At 35.1% G+C, this 23070-nt stretch overlaps 1 protein-coding gene across 6 annotated transcripts in view; it reads right to left on the reverse strand.

Annotated features, from left to right (window-relative positions):
* The window catches only part of LOC127881997 (polyamine-transporting ATPase 13A3-like), a 563467-nt gene that overhangs the window by 442522 nt on the left and 97875 nt on the right, over nt 1-23070 (reverse strand). For 4 of the 6 annotated variants that reach the window (XM_052430335.1, XM_052430332.1, XM_052430334.1 and 1 more), the window contains 6 exons: nt 20674-20746; nt 19865-20015; nt 18953-19107; nt 13020-13108; nt 11093-11182; nt 843-10150 (listed from right to left, as the gene is read on the reverse strand). In XM_052430335.1, coding sequence (XP_052286295.1) covers nt 9926-10150; nt 11093-11182; nt 13020-13108; nt 18953-19107; nt 19865-20015; nt 20674-20746 — 783 coding nt within the window. In that variant the 3' untranslated portion in view covers nt 843-9925. Of the gene's footprint in view, nt 1-842; nt 10151-11092; nt 11183-13019; nt 13109-18952; nt 19108-19864; nt 20016-20673; nt 20747-23070 lie in introns of those variants that run through there. The other 2 variants (XR_008050371.1, XR_008050372.1) reach the window with 2 other exon arrangements.

Consider the following 23070-nt stretch of genomic DNA (forward strand, 5'->3'; position numbering starts at 1 on the left):
ATCATGTATTCACTGTGAAATGTAAGTTAAACCTTGAATCCTTAAAGCTATAAACCTTGGTCTAAGAATGCGTTACACGTTATTATAATTGGGCGTGCTCCGTGAAAAGGGGCTTAATGCATGTGTGTAAAGTGCCATCTCAGAATAGCCTGTGCAGTCCGCATATTTTAGATTGAAAAAAGTCTCTTCTTAGGAATAGGCCAGTTTAGACGGGAAGTGTCGTCCCCAAAGGTTGCAGCCCTTACAAGCTGTTGAATGGCCTAATGTGACATTTTATCTTTATTGTTTTATTCATTATTCAACGCGACACGTTTCCTCAGAATGGTCATTTTTTGCGTAAAGTAACAACAAAAATGCACATTAAATGAAATGTTAGTCTGTACAAGCTCGACCGCACACACGACCACCCTCAAACATACACGTGACTTGTGCAACTGCTATTTTGAGCTCCTGCTTGCCAAATAAAGCATGAAAGAAAAGCAGTTTTACGACCAAATATAACATTTTACTTTTAAGTGTGACGTTGTACTTTCAGTTAGCAAAGACTTATCCAATATACATATATATGTATATTGATAAGTCTTTGCAGGTAGGGGTATGGGTATTTCACGTGACATGCTGTACCATTATGATGGTCAATTTAGGTTATATTTTATTTAATTCCATAACTTAATTTATGACACAGTTACAGTCCGGACAAGCAGTTGTACGACCAAATATGACCTTTGACCCCATAAATGTGACGGTGATTTTTTTCAAGTATGGAGACAGTTTTTGCACGCAACACATACAGACAGTGCAATAATTATAAGGTACCTGCAACAATAAATAAAACACAGACATTCTTGAACATATTTATTTTTAATGAGTATACAAGTCCAGGGTGAACTAATCTGATTTGATACTATTGCATAAATAAAACAGAATATATACAAACAATAACAATCATATCGTATTTAACAATGCCAGGTATCATTGTGCTATGCAAAAAATTATATTAGTGTCAATTTCCCAAACAAGAGGACCCTAAAGGCCCACGCATCAATTTCCAAACAAGATGACCCTCAGGGTCCCAAGACGCTCACCTGAGACCTTGTTGCAAAATAGAATTTTCGGCCTCAAGGGTAAACGTTTATTTACCAAGGGACACGATTTGAACAATATCTGTTAAGGCCCACATTGTAATGCAGCATGCCAAATATGAACCTATCACTGAAGAGATTTTTAAAGACTTGCCGAACAAATCCATTGGTACAATATACCAAATTAAGTGAATATGTTTTATACCACGGGGAAAACATTTGTCAAATGGTACATAAAGCCACTCTTCCATCCTGAATATGATATAGGCAAAGCGGTAAAGGACAAAAAATTATCAAAAATAAGACAAGGGGTAATCACAAAAGCACACGACGAGTACTTGCTGAGGACACAAAAATATATTTTTTATTGAGCAAAATATTAACAATATTTTGAACAGTAAACAAATAGTATACAAAACAAAATTAACATTTATCTCATATTACCAATCAAATGTAACAAAGGACATACTTTGCTCACTTAAACTCCCCATTGGCAGACCAAGTGAAATCTACATCGGGCACCAGGCATTTGAAATCCTTTGTTTGAATTGCGTTTATCAGTAGGATATTGCCGAATTTCGTTGTTTATTCAAACATTTGCTGCTTATTTGATCCCATTTCTGTCGAAGCATACAAAAAACGATGGATTTAAAGCTAAATATAGGGCTTAAAGCATTAATCAAAATGTACAAAGAACTAAGCATAAATAGAGATAAATGGGCAGAATGCATCACAAAGTGTACAACAATACAAAATGAGTAAACAAATTATTAGGATGGTTGTGTTATAATGATTTTTGAGACAACGTACACAATTTTTTCATTTTTAAACAAAAACAAAAACATCGAATCTCAGAAACAAACTTCGAAGACAATTGTACAACACATTCTAAACTGAAACTATGGATTTAATGTGAAGCTACAAATTAAATATTAAAAATTGGGCAACTAAAATTTCATTTAAAATAAATAACTAATATATTAATTTTTTATATCCTTAATTTTTCAGATTTGTAGGATCAAAAGTCTAAGAAGGCTGTGCGTTTTTTGACGCATTTGTAGCCTAAGATAAATTTCATTAAAGACCTTTTTTTAACTTATTTCAAGTTTTAAAGGCTTCATTTCCAACCCTTAGATACGGATGAGAAGCAAACAGCTTAAAACCTGAACAGACTGCATTTACATTTTGCTTCTTATGGGGGAAAGGGCTATGCAATATGCAGTCAACATAGCTCCTGACAAACCCATGAAATCAGGCAGTTTGGTCAGGAACGACTTTTTTTGTTAAGTAACGCAAAGTTTCCTGCTCTCACATGGGATAAACAAGCCCATGACCAGACTGTGCAACTGTGTGCAAAAGCTGGTTTAGAGCTGTGCTGGTCACATTGTGCATCATATCCATTTCCACATGTGCAGGTAAAAAGATTATTACATTTTCCTGATAATATAGACAATTATACCTTTCAATGCAACATTGCAGAGTTTGCGTTAAAACTGCTGTAAGCAATAGGAATCAAATAATCAAAGGATTGAATTTCTGATATATAAATCAGTAACATAACCTTGGTATCTTGCATTTTTGGTTAAATATAAATTCCCCAAAATGGTTCTTTTAGAAGAAAGCAGGACATTGCCATGGAATGAGCAACAAGCATGATATAAATTCAACAAATATTAACGAGAGCGCCGATGGCGCTGAAAGCATAGTTGCAAGATACAGGGAAGTTGCTGCTGAAGTCAATGTTTAGGTCAAAATATACTAAATAGTTTCCTTATATGTTTCGATGTAAAAGCGACAACTTTGAGCGAAAATAAATACAACATTTTACACATAGAGACCCCCATAACCATACCTTTTCTTGACGGGCATTCTTAGCTGAATCGATTTAAGCAATAAAAAAGATTTGTCATGTTCAAACCAAAAACAAATTCGACTCAAATCAAAATCGACTGTTTTTGCGCCTTTTTCGGCCGTTTTCTAGTGGATTGTAACCTTTTGCAGTGCCATTTTTTACTTTAATCTCCAACTTTATCCTATTTCAGGGATTAAGTAGTGAACACCTATGCTTACCCTATCAATATCTCCAAACGATAAAACCAGAACAAAGTGTATAACATGCCTTCGAGGAAAATATGATGATTTGTTTAGAAAGTACAGCCCTTCATGACTCGATTATTTAGTATATTGTAGCCTTAACGATTGCTGACATCACGAGTCGCCCCCCTTGTTAACAAAATGGTCTATTTTTAGAAACGGGAATTCCAAATAGTGACGAATGTGAATGGTTACAAAATGACATAACTATGAAAATAAATACGTAGAATTACATTATTTCACGCATACCATTATGCAACCATCCGTTTTCTTTTCCGACTTGATACATTTACAGCTTTCCATTTAATATTTTACAGACACAGCACTCGTCCAGAATTCGCGCGAATCCATTCAATCCGATGCCACATTTAAACCGTTAACTCTACTCGTAACGTAAATTTCTGGCTCAAAGTAAATCATTTTAACTTCAATTAACACAACTCTATTACTTTTAAACTCTACTTCATCAAATCCATAGAAAGGCACGTCAGAATCCATGTCATAAATCAGAAAACATTCATCGTACTCCGCCATTTTTTACACATTTTCAAAGAATAAAAGTGCTATATGCCCCACTTCCTGCTGAGAATATGTTTTAATTTCTATTTATAATTAACCGATGAAATGTTACATATACTTTAACCAGGGCCTTATTAATTTAGTTATGTAAACATTTGACCTCTCACAGAACAGTAAACGAAGGAAATAGAAATTGGGATCCCATATAAATTAGGTGTGAGGTCACTATCAACAAGAACAGAATTGTTTTACGAACGAAATTTGTTTTAGGTTATAAGAGGATTTTTTGACATAAAACGGTCTTAGAAAAATTCACTAAAAACGGTGTCAGCAATATTCTTGGAAGAAAACGTTAGAAAAACGTTTCCCCCCAAAAAATTGTAAGAATTACCATATGCTCAATTAAATAGATATTTCGTCTGATTTTTGATCAGGTAAGGCTTCATAATGGACAACCGATGTATGTGGATTTTCGAAATGTGGTATATACCACAAGCATAGGTGCAAGCACCTATGCTAAAAATGTGTCCATAGGAGATGGTGACCTTGCTAAAAGTACCTGGATGCAGAAATACAAAGTTTCATCAATTTACCTATTTTTGATCTCTCTTTTTGTATCACTGTTTTTTACTTCTGGCATAGCACTTACATAATAAATTCATGTCGCAAAAACTGCGTAAATATTTTGCCAATACTTACTATCAACCATTGAAAATTCGTGATAACTACAGGTATTCTTTACAAAATTACACAAAATGTAGCAAAAATAATTAGAAAACGGGTTAATTCATTCTATTTATGTACCATTGTCACTTATCCCTTTACCACTTAGTAATGTATTTTGATGCATGTGTAGTCCCTTAGAAAGATAAATTTAATTGAAGACCTTTTTTACTAGACCAAAGTTTTAAAAGTTTCAGTTCCAACCCTTATATACTGATGAGTAGCAATACGCATAAAACCTGAACAGACTGCGAGTTACTCACATGCTGTACTGGTTTAATGCTGTTTGCACATAGCAATTTCTTCTTTGCTTCTAAGTGGGAAAGGATTATGTTACAAATTATGTTAATATTGTAATTATGACCTGCATCTTTAACCCGTTACCACTCCTGTATGAATTTGACATGGTTGAAGTCCCTTAGAAAATCACATTAAATTACAGATCCTGCTTACTAAATAAAAGTTTTAAAGGGTTTATTTTCAATCTTAAGATACTGATCAGAAGCAAACAACATAAAACCTGAGCACACTGTGAGTTACTTGCATACTGTTATAGTTTTATGCTGATTGCACATAGCCATTCTGAGTGGGAAAGGGTTTAGCAGATTACATTTGTGCCTAGATTTGTTGATCATTTGTGGCACACACTGACATGATAAACAAGTCATGACCATCTACCATTTTCATATTGGGGCATGAATGACAGTTACAGAGTCCATATATTCCAACCCATTCTTTGACATGCGTATACAGAATAGACTTTGACGAAAGAAAGCTGATTCCAAAGTTTGAATAGATACAGGCTATCAATATGTTTTTTTTAATGTCAGAAGCAAAATTTTCTATACGAACATGAATGTAACTTGAGTTGTCAATTTGTCACTTCAGACTCAACAATATTGAATATTGAAGCATAACAGTTTACAGAATTGTTTCTATTTTTAGATATAAGTAAAACAATCAGTTGGTTAATACATGCAAAAAGGGAATGATAATGTATATCAGATCATAAAAATAAGAAATAAATCTATATCAAAATATAAATATTTGTTTGCACCAAATGGTCATTTTGAACAAAACATATAGACATAAATAAGATTAAAAGCACAAAAGAAGTGCACAATTATTTGAACAAAAATTTGAATGACTCAATTCATACTAGTTTTATTTAAGTAACTTTAAATAAGCATGAACATAAACTGAAATATTACATCAAAAATAACAAAAAAAAACAACAAAAATTGGATAACAAATAAAAAGCAAAGCTCTTACCCTTAAGACCATAATTACTTGACTGCACAGGCTTATCTGGGAGGACACTATACGCACATGCCTTATGTCCAGTTTTCTCAGAACACAGCTCATTTGATCAGCTAAATAAATCAACTGCACACTTTGTGGTAAATTTATTTTATGAGGCCATTCAGTTTTAATTAGCAAAATATTACATTTGTTTTAGCTGTTATGAACAATGAATTAACTTAATAAATATTGGACCAATCAAAACAACATTTTAGTCTTATTAAAAATCATACAACTGAACGGTCAAAACTAAACAAAGAGCCGCATGAAACAATAATTAAAAAATTAAAATAAAAATTTTGAAGAAAAAATTGTAATACTCAGGAAAAGCTGCTCTCTATCCCCAGAAGTATTTCACCACTTATTTTTTTTACAAAGGTTCTGGTTGACAAAACGCAGCTTTTTTAAAGGCTTGCTTAAAAAATAAAAACCTATACCTTTAAATGCAAACAATATAAAATGGTTTTATTTGCAAGCTTTTTTATCACACAAAATATGTGGAAACAAAGCAAAACATTAAGAAAATGATTGTATTCATTAAATACCTCAATTTATTGCCTAACTACTGAATACAAGACAACCATCATAGAAACACTGATTGATTGCCTGGGTCAAACTGGAGTGCTTACTGTAAATATCATGCATAAACATACATGTATTTATAAAGTATAAACCTTATAGTCCTTAAGTACCATTAAGACTTATATTTTAAATAGTGGCCACAAACAATATTGTAAATATATTGGTAACAATTTAACACAGTCTTATTCAAGTATATGGGCCATGCTCTGTGAAAAGGGGGTTTAATGCATGTGCGTAAAGTCCAGGGATGACACTTTCCGCTGAAACTGGATTTTTGCTTAAGATACTTTCTTTAAACAGAAAATATTATAAAAGCGAAAAGTGTCATCCCTCAGGATTAGCCTTTGCAGAGTGCACAGGCTAATTTGGGACGCAAATCCCCCTTTACACAGAGCACAGCTCATATGTATGTGTTGGTGGTATTTACATTCACCAGAATGTATGTGCTGAATTTTTCAAAACTTAGAATAAGCTACTTCTCACTAAAAATTAACATAAATGTACACATACTTTTTTCTCTTTTTAATTCAACCAAATGTGCTCCACTTTGATTCACTGAAAAACAAGGGCTGTTAGTAAAACATGCATGCCCCCCATATGGGCTGTCAGTTGTAGTGGCAGCCATTGTGTGAATACGTTTTTTGTCACAGTGACCTTGACCTTTGACCTAGTGACCTGAAAATCAATAAGGGTCATCCGCCAGTCATGTATCAATGTACCTATGAAGTTTCATGATTCTAGGCCTAATTATTCTTGAGTTATCATCAGGAAACCAGTTTACTGTTTAAAGTCACTGTGACCTTGACCTTTGACCTAGTGACCGGAAAATTAATAGGGGTGATTTGCCAGTCATGATCAATGTACCTATGAAGTTTCATGATCCTACACGCAAGCATTCTTGAGTTATCATCCGGAAACCATTTTACTATTTCGAGTCACTGTGACCTTGACCTTTGACCTAGTGATTTGAAAATCAATAGGGGTCATCTGCCAGTCATGATCAATGTACCTATGAAGTTTCATGATCCAAGGCCTAAGCGTTCTTGAAATATCATCCGGAAACCATCTGGTGGACAGACCGACGGACCGACAAGTGCAATACAATATACCCCATCTTCTTCAAAAGAGGGCATAAAAATTGCCATGCACAAAATGTTCAAATTAACTCAAATTGTCAGGAAGAAATATGTCAAAAATGAGAATAAGTGTACGTTCTTTTATTTTTAACAAATATTACATGCACAGTTACACTTGCATGAGTTTTTAACAAAACACTTGAAAAATACCACAAACAATAAGATTAATAGTTGATAAGCTAAAATGTTGATTGTTCAATAATAGAGGTTACAGCCATTGCAGTCGATGGTGCGCTATAACTCTTGCCCAGTGTTGTTCAATAAAAATTCTTGTAAGGTAAATTATGAAAATAAAATATCAAGTACCATTGCACATGTTGATTATATGTTTATATGTATACACATGTAATATCATTTTAAAGCATAAATGCATCATCAGAATATGTTGAAGCCTCTATAATGTTCACAATCAACGAAAATTTCGTAAAGTATTTCATTAATTAAAGTTGATTTTCAGCGTTATAGAGGCTTTAACAGAGGCTGATAACTTGTTATGGATTGTACAAACAAATTGTGAATATACAAGAAAACAAGTTTTTGTGTTTTTTTTCTAAACTATTTCTCAAATCTCCAGAGATTTAAACAAGAGGGCCTGAAAAGCCCAAAGTCGCTCACCTGAGATAACAAGATATTATTGGGACAAATCTTTTGACAAAGTTTCACGAAGATCGGAAAATAAATGTGGCCACTAGGGTGTTGACAAGGTTTTACTATAGCCATGTGAAGAAAAATGCCCCGCCCCCTGGCAGCCATGTTTTTCAACCAACTGGCATCATTTTTGAACTCCTTCAAGGTATTATTGGGATGAATCTTCTGACCAAGTCTCATGAAGATCAGAAAATAAATGTGGCGTCTAGAGTGTTAACAAGATTTTACTATAGCTATTTATAGCCAAATAAGGAAAAATGCCCCGCCCCTTGGCAGCCATGTTTTTCAAGCAAACGTTACCATTTTCGAACTCATCCAAGATATCATTGAAACCATTCTTCTGACCAAATTTCATGAAGATTGGACAATAAATGTGGCATCTAGAGAGTTAACAAGGCAAATGTTGACGTCGCACAACGGACAACGCACGACAGACAAAAGGCGATCACAAAAGCTCACCATGAGCACGTTGTGCTCAGGTAAGCTTAAAAGAAACACAAATGTTGTATTAAACATGTATGAATGATAAATACTGTGTGCTAAAAAAATTTTTTTTAAAGGAGAATAAAAATAGCCCTTTCCAAACTAATCCCTAAATCTAAATTTAGTTTTAAATTCTAATTACCTACTATCACACAAAAAAAGAATAATTATTGAATGAAATCCTTTATATTTATTGGATTTCCTTAAGTGTATGATTTCAAACATCTTGTAAATCAAACAAACATTTCAAATCTATAGAAGTACATTCAAAGAATTTGTTGCATATCACATAAAAACAAAACACACAAATGTATGTGGGAGTTTTTAACTCAATAAATTCAAGTATGTTTATAACCTAGTACTCAGATAATCTCAAAATTTGCAAAATATTGAAAACATTAGAAAAATATGTGAAATCATTATACAGTTTAACAAATAACAATGTACATGTGACGCTTTGTGTCTAAGTAAACAACAAATAACAATAAACACAAACATAAACATTTTCATATCAAGTAAAGCTAACCCTCCCACAAAGCATCGTCTCACAGCTATATCACAAAATCAGGTTTCATTTTGTAAGAGTCAAATCGTAAGATGCACACATTAACAATGAGGCAAGTATAAGTGTTGTCCCTGATTAGCCTACGTGGACTGCACAGGCTTATCTGAGACAACACTTTACACAAACAAGTTCTCTCAATTCACAGCTCATATACATGTAAAATGCATGCTCATGAAAAATGCCTATTCTAAATGATCTTTTTTCAGCCAAATACAAACTTGCTGCTTCAGCTGGTTAGACATTGTACTGGCAAGGTCAATAGACTGTTTACAACATCTACGACATAAATGTTAAAGAAATCAGTACAAAGAACTGCATATCCATGTATACAAGGAAAATGCGTATATTGTTCAAGATTTGTTCTTGGGTAAGATAACAAGACCTAATCAGAATGTATTGATATACATCTACATATTCTGTTTCCTTTGGTTTCTACAGACACTGTTGACTATATTAACAGTAATTAGACTGAAAAGGTCAATCATTTTTTAATAAAATTTGGACATCTGCCATAGCAATACATGCAATACATGTAATAGAGACCATTAGCATCTATTAACGGACAACTGAAATGTACATACATTAGAACTTTACTATAGAAGTGTGTATATGTTTCTAAAGAAATAGAGGATTATCCATTAAACAGACAATTTTCAAAATAAATAAAGAAAAAAGTCTTGACAAGTATACAATCCATGGTTAATAAATGACCCATATATGAAACTGTGCATAACCTGGTACATTCCTATTGCAATAATGTCATCTGACCCTGTCACCATTGAAACCATGGGTCATCTATTAACAGACAACTCAAAAATCCCAGAATTCCTTTCTTCCAAGATCACTCCAACGTCTGAGGCAGCGTCAGAGAAAGAGACGAGACCTACCGGCGGCCAGTTTGTAGCCTCTATATCTTTCTCCAGCAGCTTATATGGGGATGTGTTTTTCTTGCTCTTTAATCTGTTAACACAGCCCTTAATGCAGCCTCCAATGCACAGGTTGTCTGAGACCAAGTACTGTAAGGAAAAAGTGCAATCCTGATTAGCATGTCTAATTTGACACAATTTTAAGGGGCAAAGATATTTTGTAAAAAAAATCTTCTTAATTCCAAGGCAAGGCATAAGCAAGAATTTACTAAGCTGCAAAACTTGATCCATTTTTATATTCTGGTAAACCATATTATGTACTAAGGACAATAAGCTGATTCAATAAGTTTTTAAATATCAGATAAGCATATGATGATGTCCAAAATGGATAAATTTAAGACAAGACTATCTATTGATTTTTTTTTTGCAAAATTATTTTAAATGTAGGGTCCTGACTTCTTTTTATGTTCCCCAGTCTATACTGGGGGACATATTGTTTTTGCCCTATCTGTTTGTTTGTTGGTTTGCGTCAAACTTTAACATTGGCCATAACTTTGTAATATTGAAGATAGAAACTTGATATTTGTCATGCATGTGTATCTCATTTTGAGTGGTGAAAGGTCAAAGCTCACATATGTGGGGGGGACATACTTGTATTAAGTGTTTCACAAACAAATACTGCTTTAATTGTTTTTCATTGATAATTGTCACAATTATACCAGGTTATTTATCTATTTCACAATCAGGCGAATCATATAAGAGTTATAAGACAATTACAATAAACAAGAGATTGCCAAGCAATATTGTCCCCTACCTGTGAAACTCCACCATTGTCAGTAAACTTTTTTTTTTAAATATTTGTTGCCATAGCAACCAGAATTCTTGACGTAGGAACGAAATGAAATGACGTGCATACTCTCCACATTGCCATCTATCCATGATTCAAGTTTCATGAAAAAATATGAAGACCTTTAAAAGTTATCGCAGGATCCATAAAAGTGTGACGGACTGACAGACTGACAAGCAGAGCGCAAACCATAAGTCCCCTCCGGTTTCACCGGCGGGGACAATAATAAAAGTATATAGTAATACCTCAATTGCCACTGCCACAACAAAATGGCTAGCCACAATAGCCAGTAGAAGACCTCTGAACTGAAGAGGATGAACTTCCAACGGTTGCATCTGCATTAAAACAAATCAAACATACATAAATAAAGATGGCAAGTTTATTTAAAACATTAACCTTAAAAAGGAGTAGGAATATTCTCAATGTTAAAGGTATATTTACCATTCAATGCCAGCTTATATATGACCAGTTGCAAAAACGGAAATCTGAGGTCAAACATAAAAATAATGTTTGTTTCCCCTATCCTATCATGGGGCCAAGAAACTTTCAACATTTTATAAGCCATAATTTTTCTTCATAGCTGAAAACATTTATATGAGGACAACAGTCCTACTATATGTATTGCAATAAAGGGTTTAAGTTGTGAACATAAGTTAAGTGAACAGAAGTGTTATCACTTCAATCCCATATATTGACTTTCTCACTTATATTTTGAAAGGAGTAATTTCAATCTGATAGTAGTACATGATATTTTAAAGGCTCCTTAAACAGTGATATTTTTACAAATTTTCTCATCTGAGTCCTGGGACTCGATAACTTGCAAATCTATGAGTCCCCGAATTGAATGAATGAGTCCAAATATTAAACTATATCATTTTTGAGAAATTTCAATGCATTTTTGGGACTCACATAATTCGAAACTTTGCATCCCCAGAGGTTTTTGTGAGTCCAGGACACAGGACTCGCAGGTAAAAAAATCACTGCTCAAATAATGCATTTTTTGCAAAACATCATTAAAGATCATTAACCAACATAAATAACCCTAATTCAAATTAATTAACAGATTTCCATCATTTTCTTTTTTTATTATAACCATTTTATAAACAATAACCACACTTGCAGCAATTATCTCATCCATTAACACGCATTCAAAATGTTGATTGTAACATAAACATTAACCCTTTTTTGTAACGGTTCAACTAAACAAATCAAATATTTTTTTACAACAACTGCAGATCAAAGATTTACATGTCTGCAACGATGACACAGATCAAAGATTTACATGTCTGCAACAATGACACAGATAAGCCTCTTTCTGGGAAAAAACTGTGCTCAATACATGTGCATATTAAAGTGTCATCCCTGATTAGACTGGGCTCAATACACGTGCATATAAATGTGTCATCCCAGATAAGACTGAGCTCAATACATGTGCATATAAAAGTGTCGTCCCAGATTAGACTGGGCTCAATACATGTGCATATAAAAGTGTCATCCCAAATTAGACTGGGCTCAATACATGTGCATATAAAAGTGCCATCCCAGATTAGACTGAGTTCAATACATGTGCATATAAGTGTCATCCCAGATTAGACTGGGCTCAATACATGTGTATATATAAGTGTCATCCCAGATTAGACTGGGCTCAATACATGTGCATATAAAAGTGTCATCCCAGATTAGACTGGGCTCAATACATGTGCATATAAAAGTGTCATCCCAGATTAGACTGGGCTCAATACATATGCATATAAAAGTGTCATCCCAGATTAGACTGGGCTCAATACATGTGCATATAAAAGTGTCATCCCAGATTAGACTGGGCTCAAAACATGTGCATATAAAAGTGTCATCCCAGATTAGACTGGGCTTAATACATGTGCATATAAAAGTGTCATCCCAGATAAGACTGGGCTCAATACATGTGCATATAAAAGTGTCATCCCAGATTAGACTGGGCTCAATACATGTGCATATAAAAGTGTCATCACAGATTAGACTAATAAATCAAGGATAACCAATTCCGATTTAAATGAGGGTCTCTTTTAAACAAAATCAAAAAAGGCATTAAGTGTTTGCCTTGATTAGCCTGTGTGGACTGCACAGGCTAATTTGGGATGACACTTTACTCACACATATTAAGCCAAGTTTTCCAATGCAACAAAGTCTTACCACAAGAACTTTCTCCAGCAACGGAATGGGAATGAGAAATATACATGTGGAGAACACTAGCAGGAAGACAAGGCAGATCATGTATGGTACTGGAACAAAAAATGGTATAAAGTGTCAATCAAGGTGTTTGTATATGATATACATATTAGCCTAGCACTTGGAGAAAAGGGTTTAACACATGTGTAGAATGCATAGGAATAAAATATTTCCCAGATTAGCCTGTGCAGTTTATTCAGGGACGACACTTTTCTCTTTAGTTAATTTTTTGGTTTGACTTGACGTCTCCTCATAGCAAAAAATAAATTTTGACAGAAACTTTAGACTGCACAGGCTAATCTGAGAAGACACCCTACACACATGCTTTAAACTTGTTGTTTTTCCAAGGGGAGGCTCATATATGACAGTTAGTTAAAAAACTGCCAAAATAAAATATTTATTGTATTATACTAAAGCCACACACCTTGAAATGCACTACATGGCATAGTAAATTTAAGTATAAATAAGAAACATATTCAATCTATGCCAATTTGAATATATCTGGTGGTTACATGGTAAAAATCCATCTCTTTTGCGCTTTAAAACTTAAAAATAATCGCGTTTGTCGAAACGGACATATACGTCTATAAATACTACTTTCTGTTTTAAATGCGGTACCGTTTGAAAAATAATAAATTACTAGCTAACTAGGCTATAAATTTAATTGTATCTTTCTCAATTAGAATATATCTGGTGGTTACAAGGTAGATATCCGTCTTTTTTGCGCTTAAACATAAAAATAATCGTGTAAGTCGAAATCTATGTATAAGTATAAAAATCCTACTTTCGGTTTAAAATAAAATAAAATATATAATTAATTACTTGCTAACTAGGCTATAGATTTAATGACAATTTTGCAAACTTTCAAATTGCATCTATATGTATTGATTAACATGTACTTCATTTCAAGGTGTGTGGCTTTAATAATGCTTACTAGAATGTACAAATGCAGTGCCAAATGTTTCAGGCTCCTGCTACAAAAGAAGACCATTTAAAATGAAACTGTTGATATATTGTTAAAAGTATGGATGTAAAGGAGGTTTATATGAGCCACGTTCTGAGAAAACTGGGCTTAATGCATGTGCGTAAAGTGTCGTCCCAGATTTTGTGCAGTCTGCACAGGCTAATCAGGGATAACACTTTCCGCTTTTATGGTATTTTTAGTATCAAGGAAGTCCCTCCTTACCGAAAATCACGTTAAGGCGGAAAGTGTCGTCCCTGATCAGCCTGTGTGGACTGCACAGGCTAATCTGGGATGACACTTTACGCACATGCATTATGCCCAGTTTTCTCAAAACAAGACACATATATCCTTGCCCTGTAAAGACTTGGCATAATGCATGTGTGTAAACTGTTGTCCTAGCTATGAGCCTCTGCACAGGCTCATCATTGAATCCAATTTCCACTTGTATGTAATTTTTTGTTTAAAAATAGTCTCTACTAAACAACTACACAATTTAGGGGGAAAGTTTTGTCCCTTTAAAGCGTCTGCCGACAGCACATGCTATACTGTGTGGAAACTTTACGCACATGCGTTAAACCCTGTTTTTTCAGAAGGGGCTCAAACAAAAATTGCAACACTTCAGTACAGTGAATATTGGCAGAGCAGTATTTAATTTTTAAGGTAATTTTCTCTTTATATTGATTTTACTACTTGCATTCTACAGAATCCATTCCCAGTCAGCATCCACCCTTTCCCAAGAAGCAAAGTGGAAATTGTTATATGCAAACAGCATAAAAATCAGAACAGCCTACGAGTAACTTACAGTCTGTTCTGGCCCCGTGTTCACAAAACATTTTTTGCAATTGAAAATCGATTTTGCTTGTCATTGAAAATGGATTTTTATTGTAGTTGATAGGCAAAAAAAAAATCGATGTCAGTTAAAATCGATTTTCGATTGCAAAATCGTTTGTGAACACGAGGCCAGGTTTTATGCTGTTTACTGCTCAGAAGTATCTTAAATTTTCAAATAAAGCCTTAAAAACTTAATTCTAGTAAGAAAGGTTTTAAATTTAATTGAATTTTTTATGGGACTACAAATCTGTCAAAGTGTAACACAGGTTAACCCTTTACCACTTACCGTAAAAATGCAGTCATAAGTCTACCCGCTCATAAGTCGGGGGGTAAAAAATGATACGAAAATCGAAGATTTTGAATACGTCCAAGTCATAAGTCGAGTAAGAAATTGTCCGTGCAAGAATTTCATAAAGAGACGCAATTTTAAATGTATTGGAAGATTTTATTCTAGACATAGACCATGACGTCAATATACACCATATGTAGCACTGTGAGACGTAGACATAGCGGACACGTGTATTATGTACTTTGTTTAATACAATCAATACGATATATATTTAGGAAATCGAAAATAATATATGACAAGAGGGCCATGATGGCCCTGAATCGCTCACCTGACTCATTAAGATCAGATGAAAACTATGACCTCTATTGTCTACACATGTTTTTCTATGATTTGACCTAGTACCTAGTTCCTGACTCTAGATGACCCAAATACAATCCCAATCCAGATTTCATCAAGATAAACATTCTGACCACAGTTCATAAATATTGGATGAAAACTGTGACCTCTATTGTCAACACAAGGTTTTTCTATTTATTTGACCTAGATTTTTACCCCAGATGACCAAAATACAATCCCACCCAGATTTCATCGAGAATTCTGACCAAATTTCATAAAGGTTGGATGAAAACTGTGATCTCTAATGTCTACACAAGGTTTTTCTATGATTTGACCTAGTGACCTAGTTTTTGACCCCAGATGACCCAAATAAAATCCCAACCCAGATTTCATCAAGATAAACATTCTGACCAAATTTCAAAAAGATTGGATGAAAACTGTGACCTGTATTGTCTACAGAAGGTTGTTCTATTATTTGACCTAGTGACCTTGTTTTTGACCCCAGATGACCCAAATACAATCCCAAACCGGATTTCATCAAGATAAACATTTTGACCAAATTTCATCAAGATTGGATGCAAACTGTGACCTCTACTGTCTACACAAACAAATTGTTGACGGACGGACGCACGGACACACGCAGGCACGCACAACGGACGCCGGACATCACACGATCACATAAGCTCACCGTGTCACTTCATGACAGGTGACCTAAAAATATGTGTCGGAGATAAACATGAACAGTTTTGGTTAAAATCCCATTGAAACAAGGGCTGTTTGTAAAACATGCATGCCCCCCTATATGGGCTATAAGTTGTAGTAGCAGCCATTGTGTGAATACGTTTTTTGTCACTGTGAATGGTGGTGGTGGTGGTGGTGGTGGTGTAGTAGTAGTAGTAGTAGTAGTAGTAGTAGTAGTAGTAGTAGTAGTAGTAGTAGTAGTAGTAGTAGTAGTAATAGTAGTTGTAGTAGTAGTAGTAGTAGTAGTAGTAGTAGTAGTAGTAGTAGTAGTAGTAGTAGTAGTAGTAGTAGTAGTAGTAGTAGAAGTAGTAGTAGTAGTAGTAGTAGAAGTAGTAGTAGAAGTAGTAGTAGTAGTAGTAGTAGTAGTAGTAGTAGTGGTAGTAGTAGTAGTAGTAGTAGTAGTAGTGGTAAAAGTAGTAGTAGTAGTGGCAGTAGTAGTAGAAGTAGTAATAGTAGACGTGGTGGTGGTGGTGGTGGTGGTGGTTGTGGTGGTAGTAGTACTAGTAGTAGTAGTAGTACTAGTAGTAGTAGTAGTGGTAGTAGTAGAAGTAGTAGTAGTAGTAGTAGTAGTAGTAGTAGTGGTAGTAGTAGTAGAAGTAGTAGTAGTAGTAGTAGTAGTAGTAGAAGTAGTAGTAGTAGTAGTAGTAGTAGTAGTAGTAGTAGTAGTAGTAGTAGTAGTAGTAGCAGTAGCAGTAGCAGTAGCAGCATTACAAGACCAATACTTAAGAATGATCAAATGGGAAAAGGTAACATAGCACCGGCAGTAAATATGGGGCTCATTTACAGGTCAGATTTGGAATCTCTGCTGTAAAATGAGATTTTGAATGAATTAAAGGGAGGCAAATCTGTAATAAAAGAACATGCATAAACCGTAGTTGTTTCCCTTGTTTGAACCATGCTAAATCCTTACAAGTTTGGAAAGAATTGGATGAAAAATTTGTACTTTATTGCATAAACACCATTTTCTCAATTCAAGGGGAGGTAATTCTGTACTTTATGGACCAATAATGCTTATTTTTTGTAGGGTTCATGTCCTCATTGATATAAAGACACTGTGCAAATTTGGAAAGGATCGGACAAAAAATGTGGAAGATTTTTGAAAGTTTTCACAAAATAGGTAAAAACGAATAAACATGCAAAGTTCAACGAGCTCCTGCGGCCATGTTTTTTGACAAATCAAATTTCTTTAAACAACTTTTTCAGGGGAGCCCTGAAAGGTCATCCCTGTGAAATTTTTTGAAAATCTGATGAGCGGTTTCTGACAAGAAGATTTTTTAAGGTTTTTACCATATATGGTCATGGCGGCCATCTTGGTTATGTGATCAAATTTTTGTTTACAATTCTTTTGTCCCATGACCTAGGGATGCTCCACATGAAATTTAGTTGAAATTGGCTCAATGGTTTAGTAGAAGAAGATGTTTACAAATTGTTTACAGACGGACGGACGGACGCTGAGTGATCACAATAGCTCACCTCGAGCTATCGCTAAGGTGAGCTAAAAATATAGACATAATGAGCCACATAAAAACAAAGACAACATAGGAAACCAGAACTTATATACATGTAAATCGTAATTTACACATCAACGACATACAAAACACCAAACTCACGTTCAGCAGCACTATTATTAATTGATTGTTCTGCAAATTCTATCACGCGTATTTTAAACGCATGGCGTTGGCGTTTTCGAGACATTTTCACAAATCAAATGTGTTTGTCAAATTAATTAAATCATTATTATAAAGATTGCACTAAATTGTCCACGCTAGTAATAATCCACAAACTTATAATCCGATGACACACTGTGATCACTGTAATCAAATCTTTGTACTTTTAATCTGACTATCAAAACAATTGATTAGTTCCTCGGTAAAAACGTTTTTATGACAATGATTGACATAACCAATAGACCGCTAACTCCACCTTTGTTCTACATAACAGTTTCAAAGGCGGAGCTATGCACGTTCTCAAACATAATTGGACGATTACCAGTGAATAACGAGCTCGCGATTGGTTAAACTTGTCGCTTCACAAATTAAAGAAATTTTATTTTATCGGTGAGGTGATGCTTTATGGCTTCTTGACAGGAAGAGGCTTTCCTTTGATGACGTCAAACTGTCAATTCACACAGGTTGCCAATTCTTGCTCTACTTTAAAAATGACTTGATCTTTTGTTTACACGTTCAGTTGGAAAAAAAACACCTGCTTACATGAAAACTTTGGACTAAATTATGAAAATAAAAACAACGGAAATGTTGCGGAAAACTGTGGTTATATTAATTGGTAAGTATCAGTTAAAAGAGGAAATTTTGTGTGTCGTATTTCAACAAGTTTTCTATACAACAACAACTTTAACCATTACCGCGGAGATCGATCTTAGTAGAATGTCATCATTATTTTTCATGGATGACCTCATAAGTCAAGACTGTAAATTTAATCAAATTTTTTAGGAAAAAAATCTCGACTTATGACTGCATTTTTACGGTAGATACGTGTTTTGATGCATTTGTAGTCCTGTAGAATTTTAAATTTAATTAAAGACCTTTCTTACCAGATTCAAGTTTTTAAGGCTTCATTTCCAACCCTAAGATACTGCTGTGCATACAGCATAACACCTGAACAAACTGCGAGTTACCCTCAGGCTGTTCTGGTTTTTATGCTCTTTGCACATAGCTATTTTTACTATGCTTCTGAGTGCGAAAGGGTCAAACGCAACAGTGATCTGAGATGGCTCACCATTTGTGTAGATGCGCTTTCGGAACGGTGGTCCCTTGGAGAAACAGAATGCAACTGTGATGTACTGGTAAGTCGACACAACAAAGATAACCGTGTTGACCCAAGATGGAGTTTGACCCTCTTTCTCATCTTTCAAGGGCAATTCTTTGGAGTACCTGTCAATTGAAAACTGCTGTAGTGCTTTTTGTTACAAGCTAGCTAACACAAACACAGCATTTCTTCAAACACAAACTTTGAACCACTTTGACATTTCTTCATACCAGGAGATATAAACAAATACATCTAAAATATACAGGAAACTAAACATGACAAAAACAAAAAACTGTTCACCAAAAACATTATCCTTACATAAAACATTGCAAGGATACCTGTTAATATATGGTGCCAGATACATTTGAGAACTTTGTATAATTATCATGATTCAAACAAGCAAAGTTGTTGAATTGATATCCTCCGCCAATATGCTTCTGGACACAAAAGTATTATATTTGACACTCAAAATAGCATTTTTCAAAATAAAAAGGGCCATAACTCCGTTATAAACAAATGGTGAACATTAACTTTTTAAAACAAGTGCTCTTAATAATTTCAACTGGTGCATAAAAGACTGATTTTTATGCTGAGTATGGCAATGTGAAATACATCAGAAATACTTTATTTAATAAGCATTTGTTCTTGTTCAAACTTTCATTTTTACTGCATCCATTGTTCACAGTTAAGCTTTACACAACGTGACATTTGTCACCGATTTCGGATGTGTTCAAGGATTTATTCTTATACCTTAAGATATCAGCACAAACTGCAAGAACAACTGTCTTTTATGCACTAAAGAATTTTGCAAAATTATTTCAATAACTTGAGATATTTGCAAAAATAAAGTTCTTAACAGTGGATACCGGGCAATTTACCCACCATTTCTGTGCATTCAGATACACAACTGCTGCAGCTTGGAACAGGGCTGCAGCCAGTACCTGTAGCAGGATGGACAGGATGTTTGAGGGTTTGATCAGCGAACCCTCCGGTCTGGCTGCCACCAGCCGATCATAGGCCGCTGTGTAACCCACTGAAATAGAACAGTGTAATCCACTGAAATAGTACAGTGTAACCCACTGAAATAGTCCAGTGTAACCCACTGAAATGGTACAGTGCAACCGACTGAAATAGTTCAGTAAAATCCACTGAAATAGTACAGCGTAACCCACTGAAATAGTAGCGTGGAACCCACTGAAATAGTATCAGGATTTGTTATCTTGACAATTTACAATTTAAAACCTTTTTTTTTGCCCAATTGCATCCAAAGCCTCAGTTTAATTGAAACGCCCTTGAGTCTGTTTTCTCTGTAAAACCAGTACTCTATGTTAAAGGGGCTGATCTAAAGAATACTCCCACTGTGAGGATCTAACCTGTAACCTCACAGTCGGTGAACACAATATCCATTACACCATTCTGATCTTGCTATACCTGGCTTTTTCTGGGTAATGCATGGGCGTAAAGTCTTGTTCCAGACTAGCCAGAAGTCCACACAGGCTAATCAGAAACGAAACTTTCCACTGAGGATTTTTTTGTTTACAGTAAGTCTCTTCTAGACAAAATTCGGTCTAAACGGATAGGCTTGTCACTGCAGAATGCACAGGCTAATCTGGTACAACACTTTCCACACACACATTTAGCCCAATTTTCCGAGGACAAAGTTCATATTAATTTGTCATTAATCTACTTACTAAGGACAGCAATGGTAGTGGTGATGAGAAGGTCAATATACAGGAACTCCCAATCTGACAGGTTGAACCCGAACTGTAATGAATCAATATCATGTCATAAGTACCAAGCATCAATTTGACAGGTTGAACCTGAACTGTAATCAATCAATACCATGTCATACGTACAAAGAATCAATCTGAAAGGTTGAACCTGAACTGTAATTAATCAATATCATGTCATAAGTACCAAGCACCAATCTGACAGGTTGAACCTGAACTGTAATCAATCAATATCATGTCATAAGTACCAAGCACCAATCTGACAGGTTGAACCTGAACTGTAATCAATCAATATCATGTCATAAGTACCAAGCACCAATCGGACAGGTTGAACCCGTACTGTAATCAATCAATACCATATCATAAGTACCAAGCACCAATCTGACAGGTTGAACCCGAACTGTTATCAATCAATACCATGTCATAAGTACCAAGCATCAATCTGACAGGTTGAACCCGAACTGTAATCAATCAATATCATGTCATAAGTACCAAGCACCAATCTGACAGGCTGAACCCCAACTGTCATCAATGTATACAATGTCATAAGTACCAAGCACCAATCTGACAGGTTAAACCTGAACTGTAATCAATCAATAACATGTCATAAGTACCAAGCATCAATCTGACAGTTGAACCTGAACTGTAATCAATCAATATCATGTCATAAGTACCAAGCACCAATCTGACAGGTTGAACCTGAACTGTAATCAATCAATACCATATCATAAGTACCAAGCACCAATCTGACAGGTTGAACCCGAACTGTAATCAATCAATATCATGTCATAAGTACCAAGCACCAATCTGACAGGTTGAACCCGAACTGTAATCAATCAATATCATGTCATAAGTACCAAGCACCAATCTGACAGGTTGAACCTGAACTGTAATCAATCAATTCCATGTCATAAGTACCAAGCATCATTCTGACAGTTGAACCTGAACTGTAATCAATCAATACCATGTCATAAGTACCAAGCACCAATCTGACAGGTTGAACCCGAACTGTAATCAATCAATTCCATGTCATAAGTACCAAGCACCAATCTGACAGGTTGAACCCGAACGGTAATCAATCAATACAATGTCATAAGTACCAAGCACCAATCTGACAGGTTGAACCCGACCTGTAATCAATCAATACCATGTCATAAGTACCAAGCACCAATCTGACAGGTTGAACCCGAACTGTAATCAATCAAAAGCATGTCATAAGTACCAAGCATCAATCTGACAGGTTGAACCCGAACTGTAATCATCAATATTGTCATTAGACTTAGTACTAAGCACCAATCGGACAGGTTGAACCCGAACTGTAATCAATCAATACCATGTCATAAGTACCAAGCACCAATCTGACAGGTTGAACCCGAACTGTAATCAATCAATATCATGTCATAAGTACCAAGCACCAATCTGACAGGTTGAACCTGAACTGTAATCAATCAATATCATGTCATAAGTACCAAGGATCAATCTGACAGGTTGAACTCCAACTATAATCAATCAATATTGTCATTAGACTTAGTACTAAGCACCAATCTGACAGGTTGAACCCGAACTGTAATCAATCAATACCATGTCATAAGTACCAAGCACCAATCGGACAGGTTGAACCTGAACTGTAATCAATAAATACCATGTCATAAGTACCAAGCACCAATCTGACAGGTTGAACCCGAACTGTAATCAATCAATATTGTCATTAGACTTAGTACTAAGCACCAATCTGACAGCTTGAACCCGAACTGTAATCAATCAATACCATGTCATAAGTACCAAGCACCAATCCGACAGGTTGAACCCGAACTGTAAACAATCAATTCCATGTCATAAGTACCAAGCACCAATCTGACAGGTTGAACCTGAACTGTAATCAATCAATACCATGTCATAAGTACCAAGCATCAATCTGACAGGTTGAACCCGAACTGTAATCAATCAATACCATGTCATAAGTACCAAGCACCAATCTGACAGGTTGAACCCGAACTGTCATCAATGTATACCATGTCATAAGTACCAAGCACCAATCTGACAGGTTGAACCCCAACTGTCATCAATGTATACCATGTCATAAGTACCAAGCACCAATCTGACAGGTTGAACCCGAACTGTAAACAATTAATACCATATCATAAGTACCAAGCATCAATCTGACAGGTTGAACCCGAACTGTAATCAATCAATACCATGTCATAAGTACCAAGCACCAATCTGACAGGTTGAACCCGAACTGTTATCAATCAATACCATGTCATAAGTACCAAGCATCATTCTGACAGTTGAACCTGAACTGTTATCAATCAATACCATGTCATAAGTACCAAGCATCAATCTGACAGGTTGAACCGG

The sequence above is a fragment of the Dreissena polymorpha genome, chromosome 5, assembly GCF_020536995.1.
Source record: "Dreissena polymorpha isolate Duluth1 chromosome 5, UMN_Dpol_1.0, whole genome shotgun sequence".
Taxonomy (NCBI): Eukaryota; Metazoa; Mollusca; class Bivalvia; order Myida; family Dreissenidae; genus Dreissena; species Dreissena polymorpha.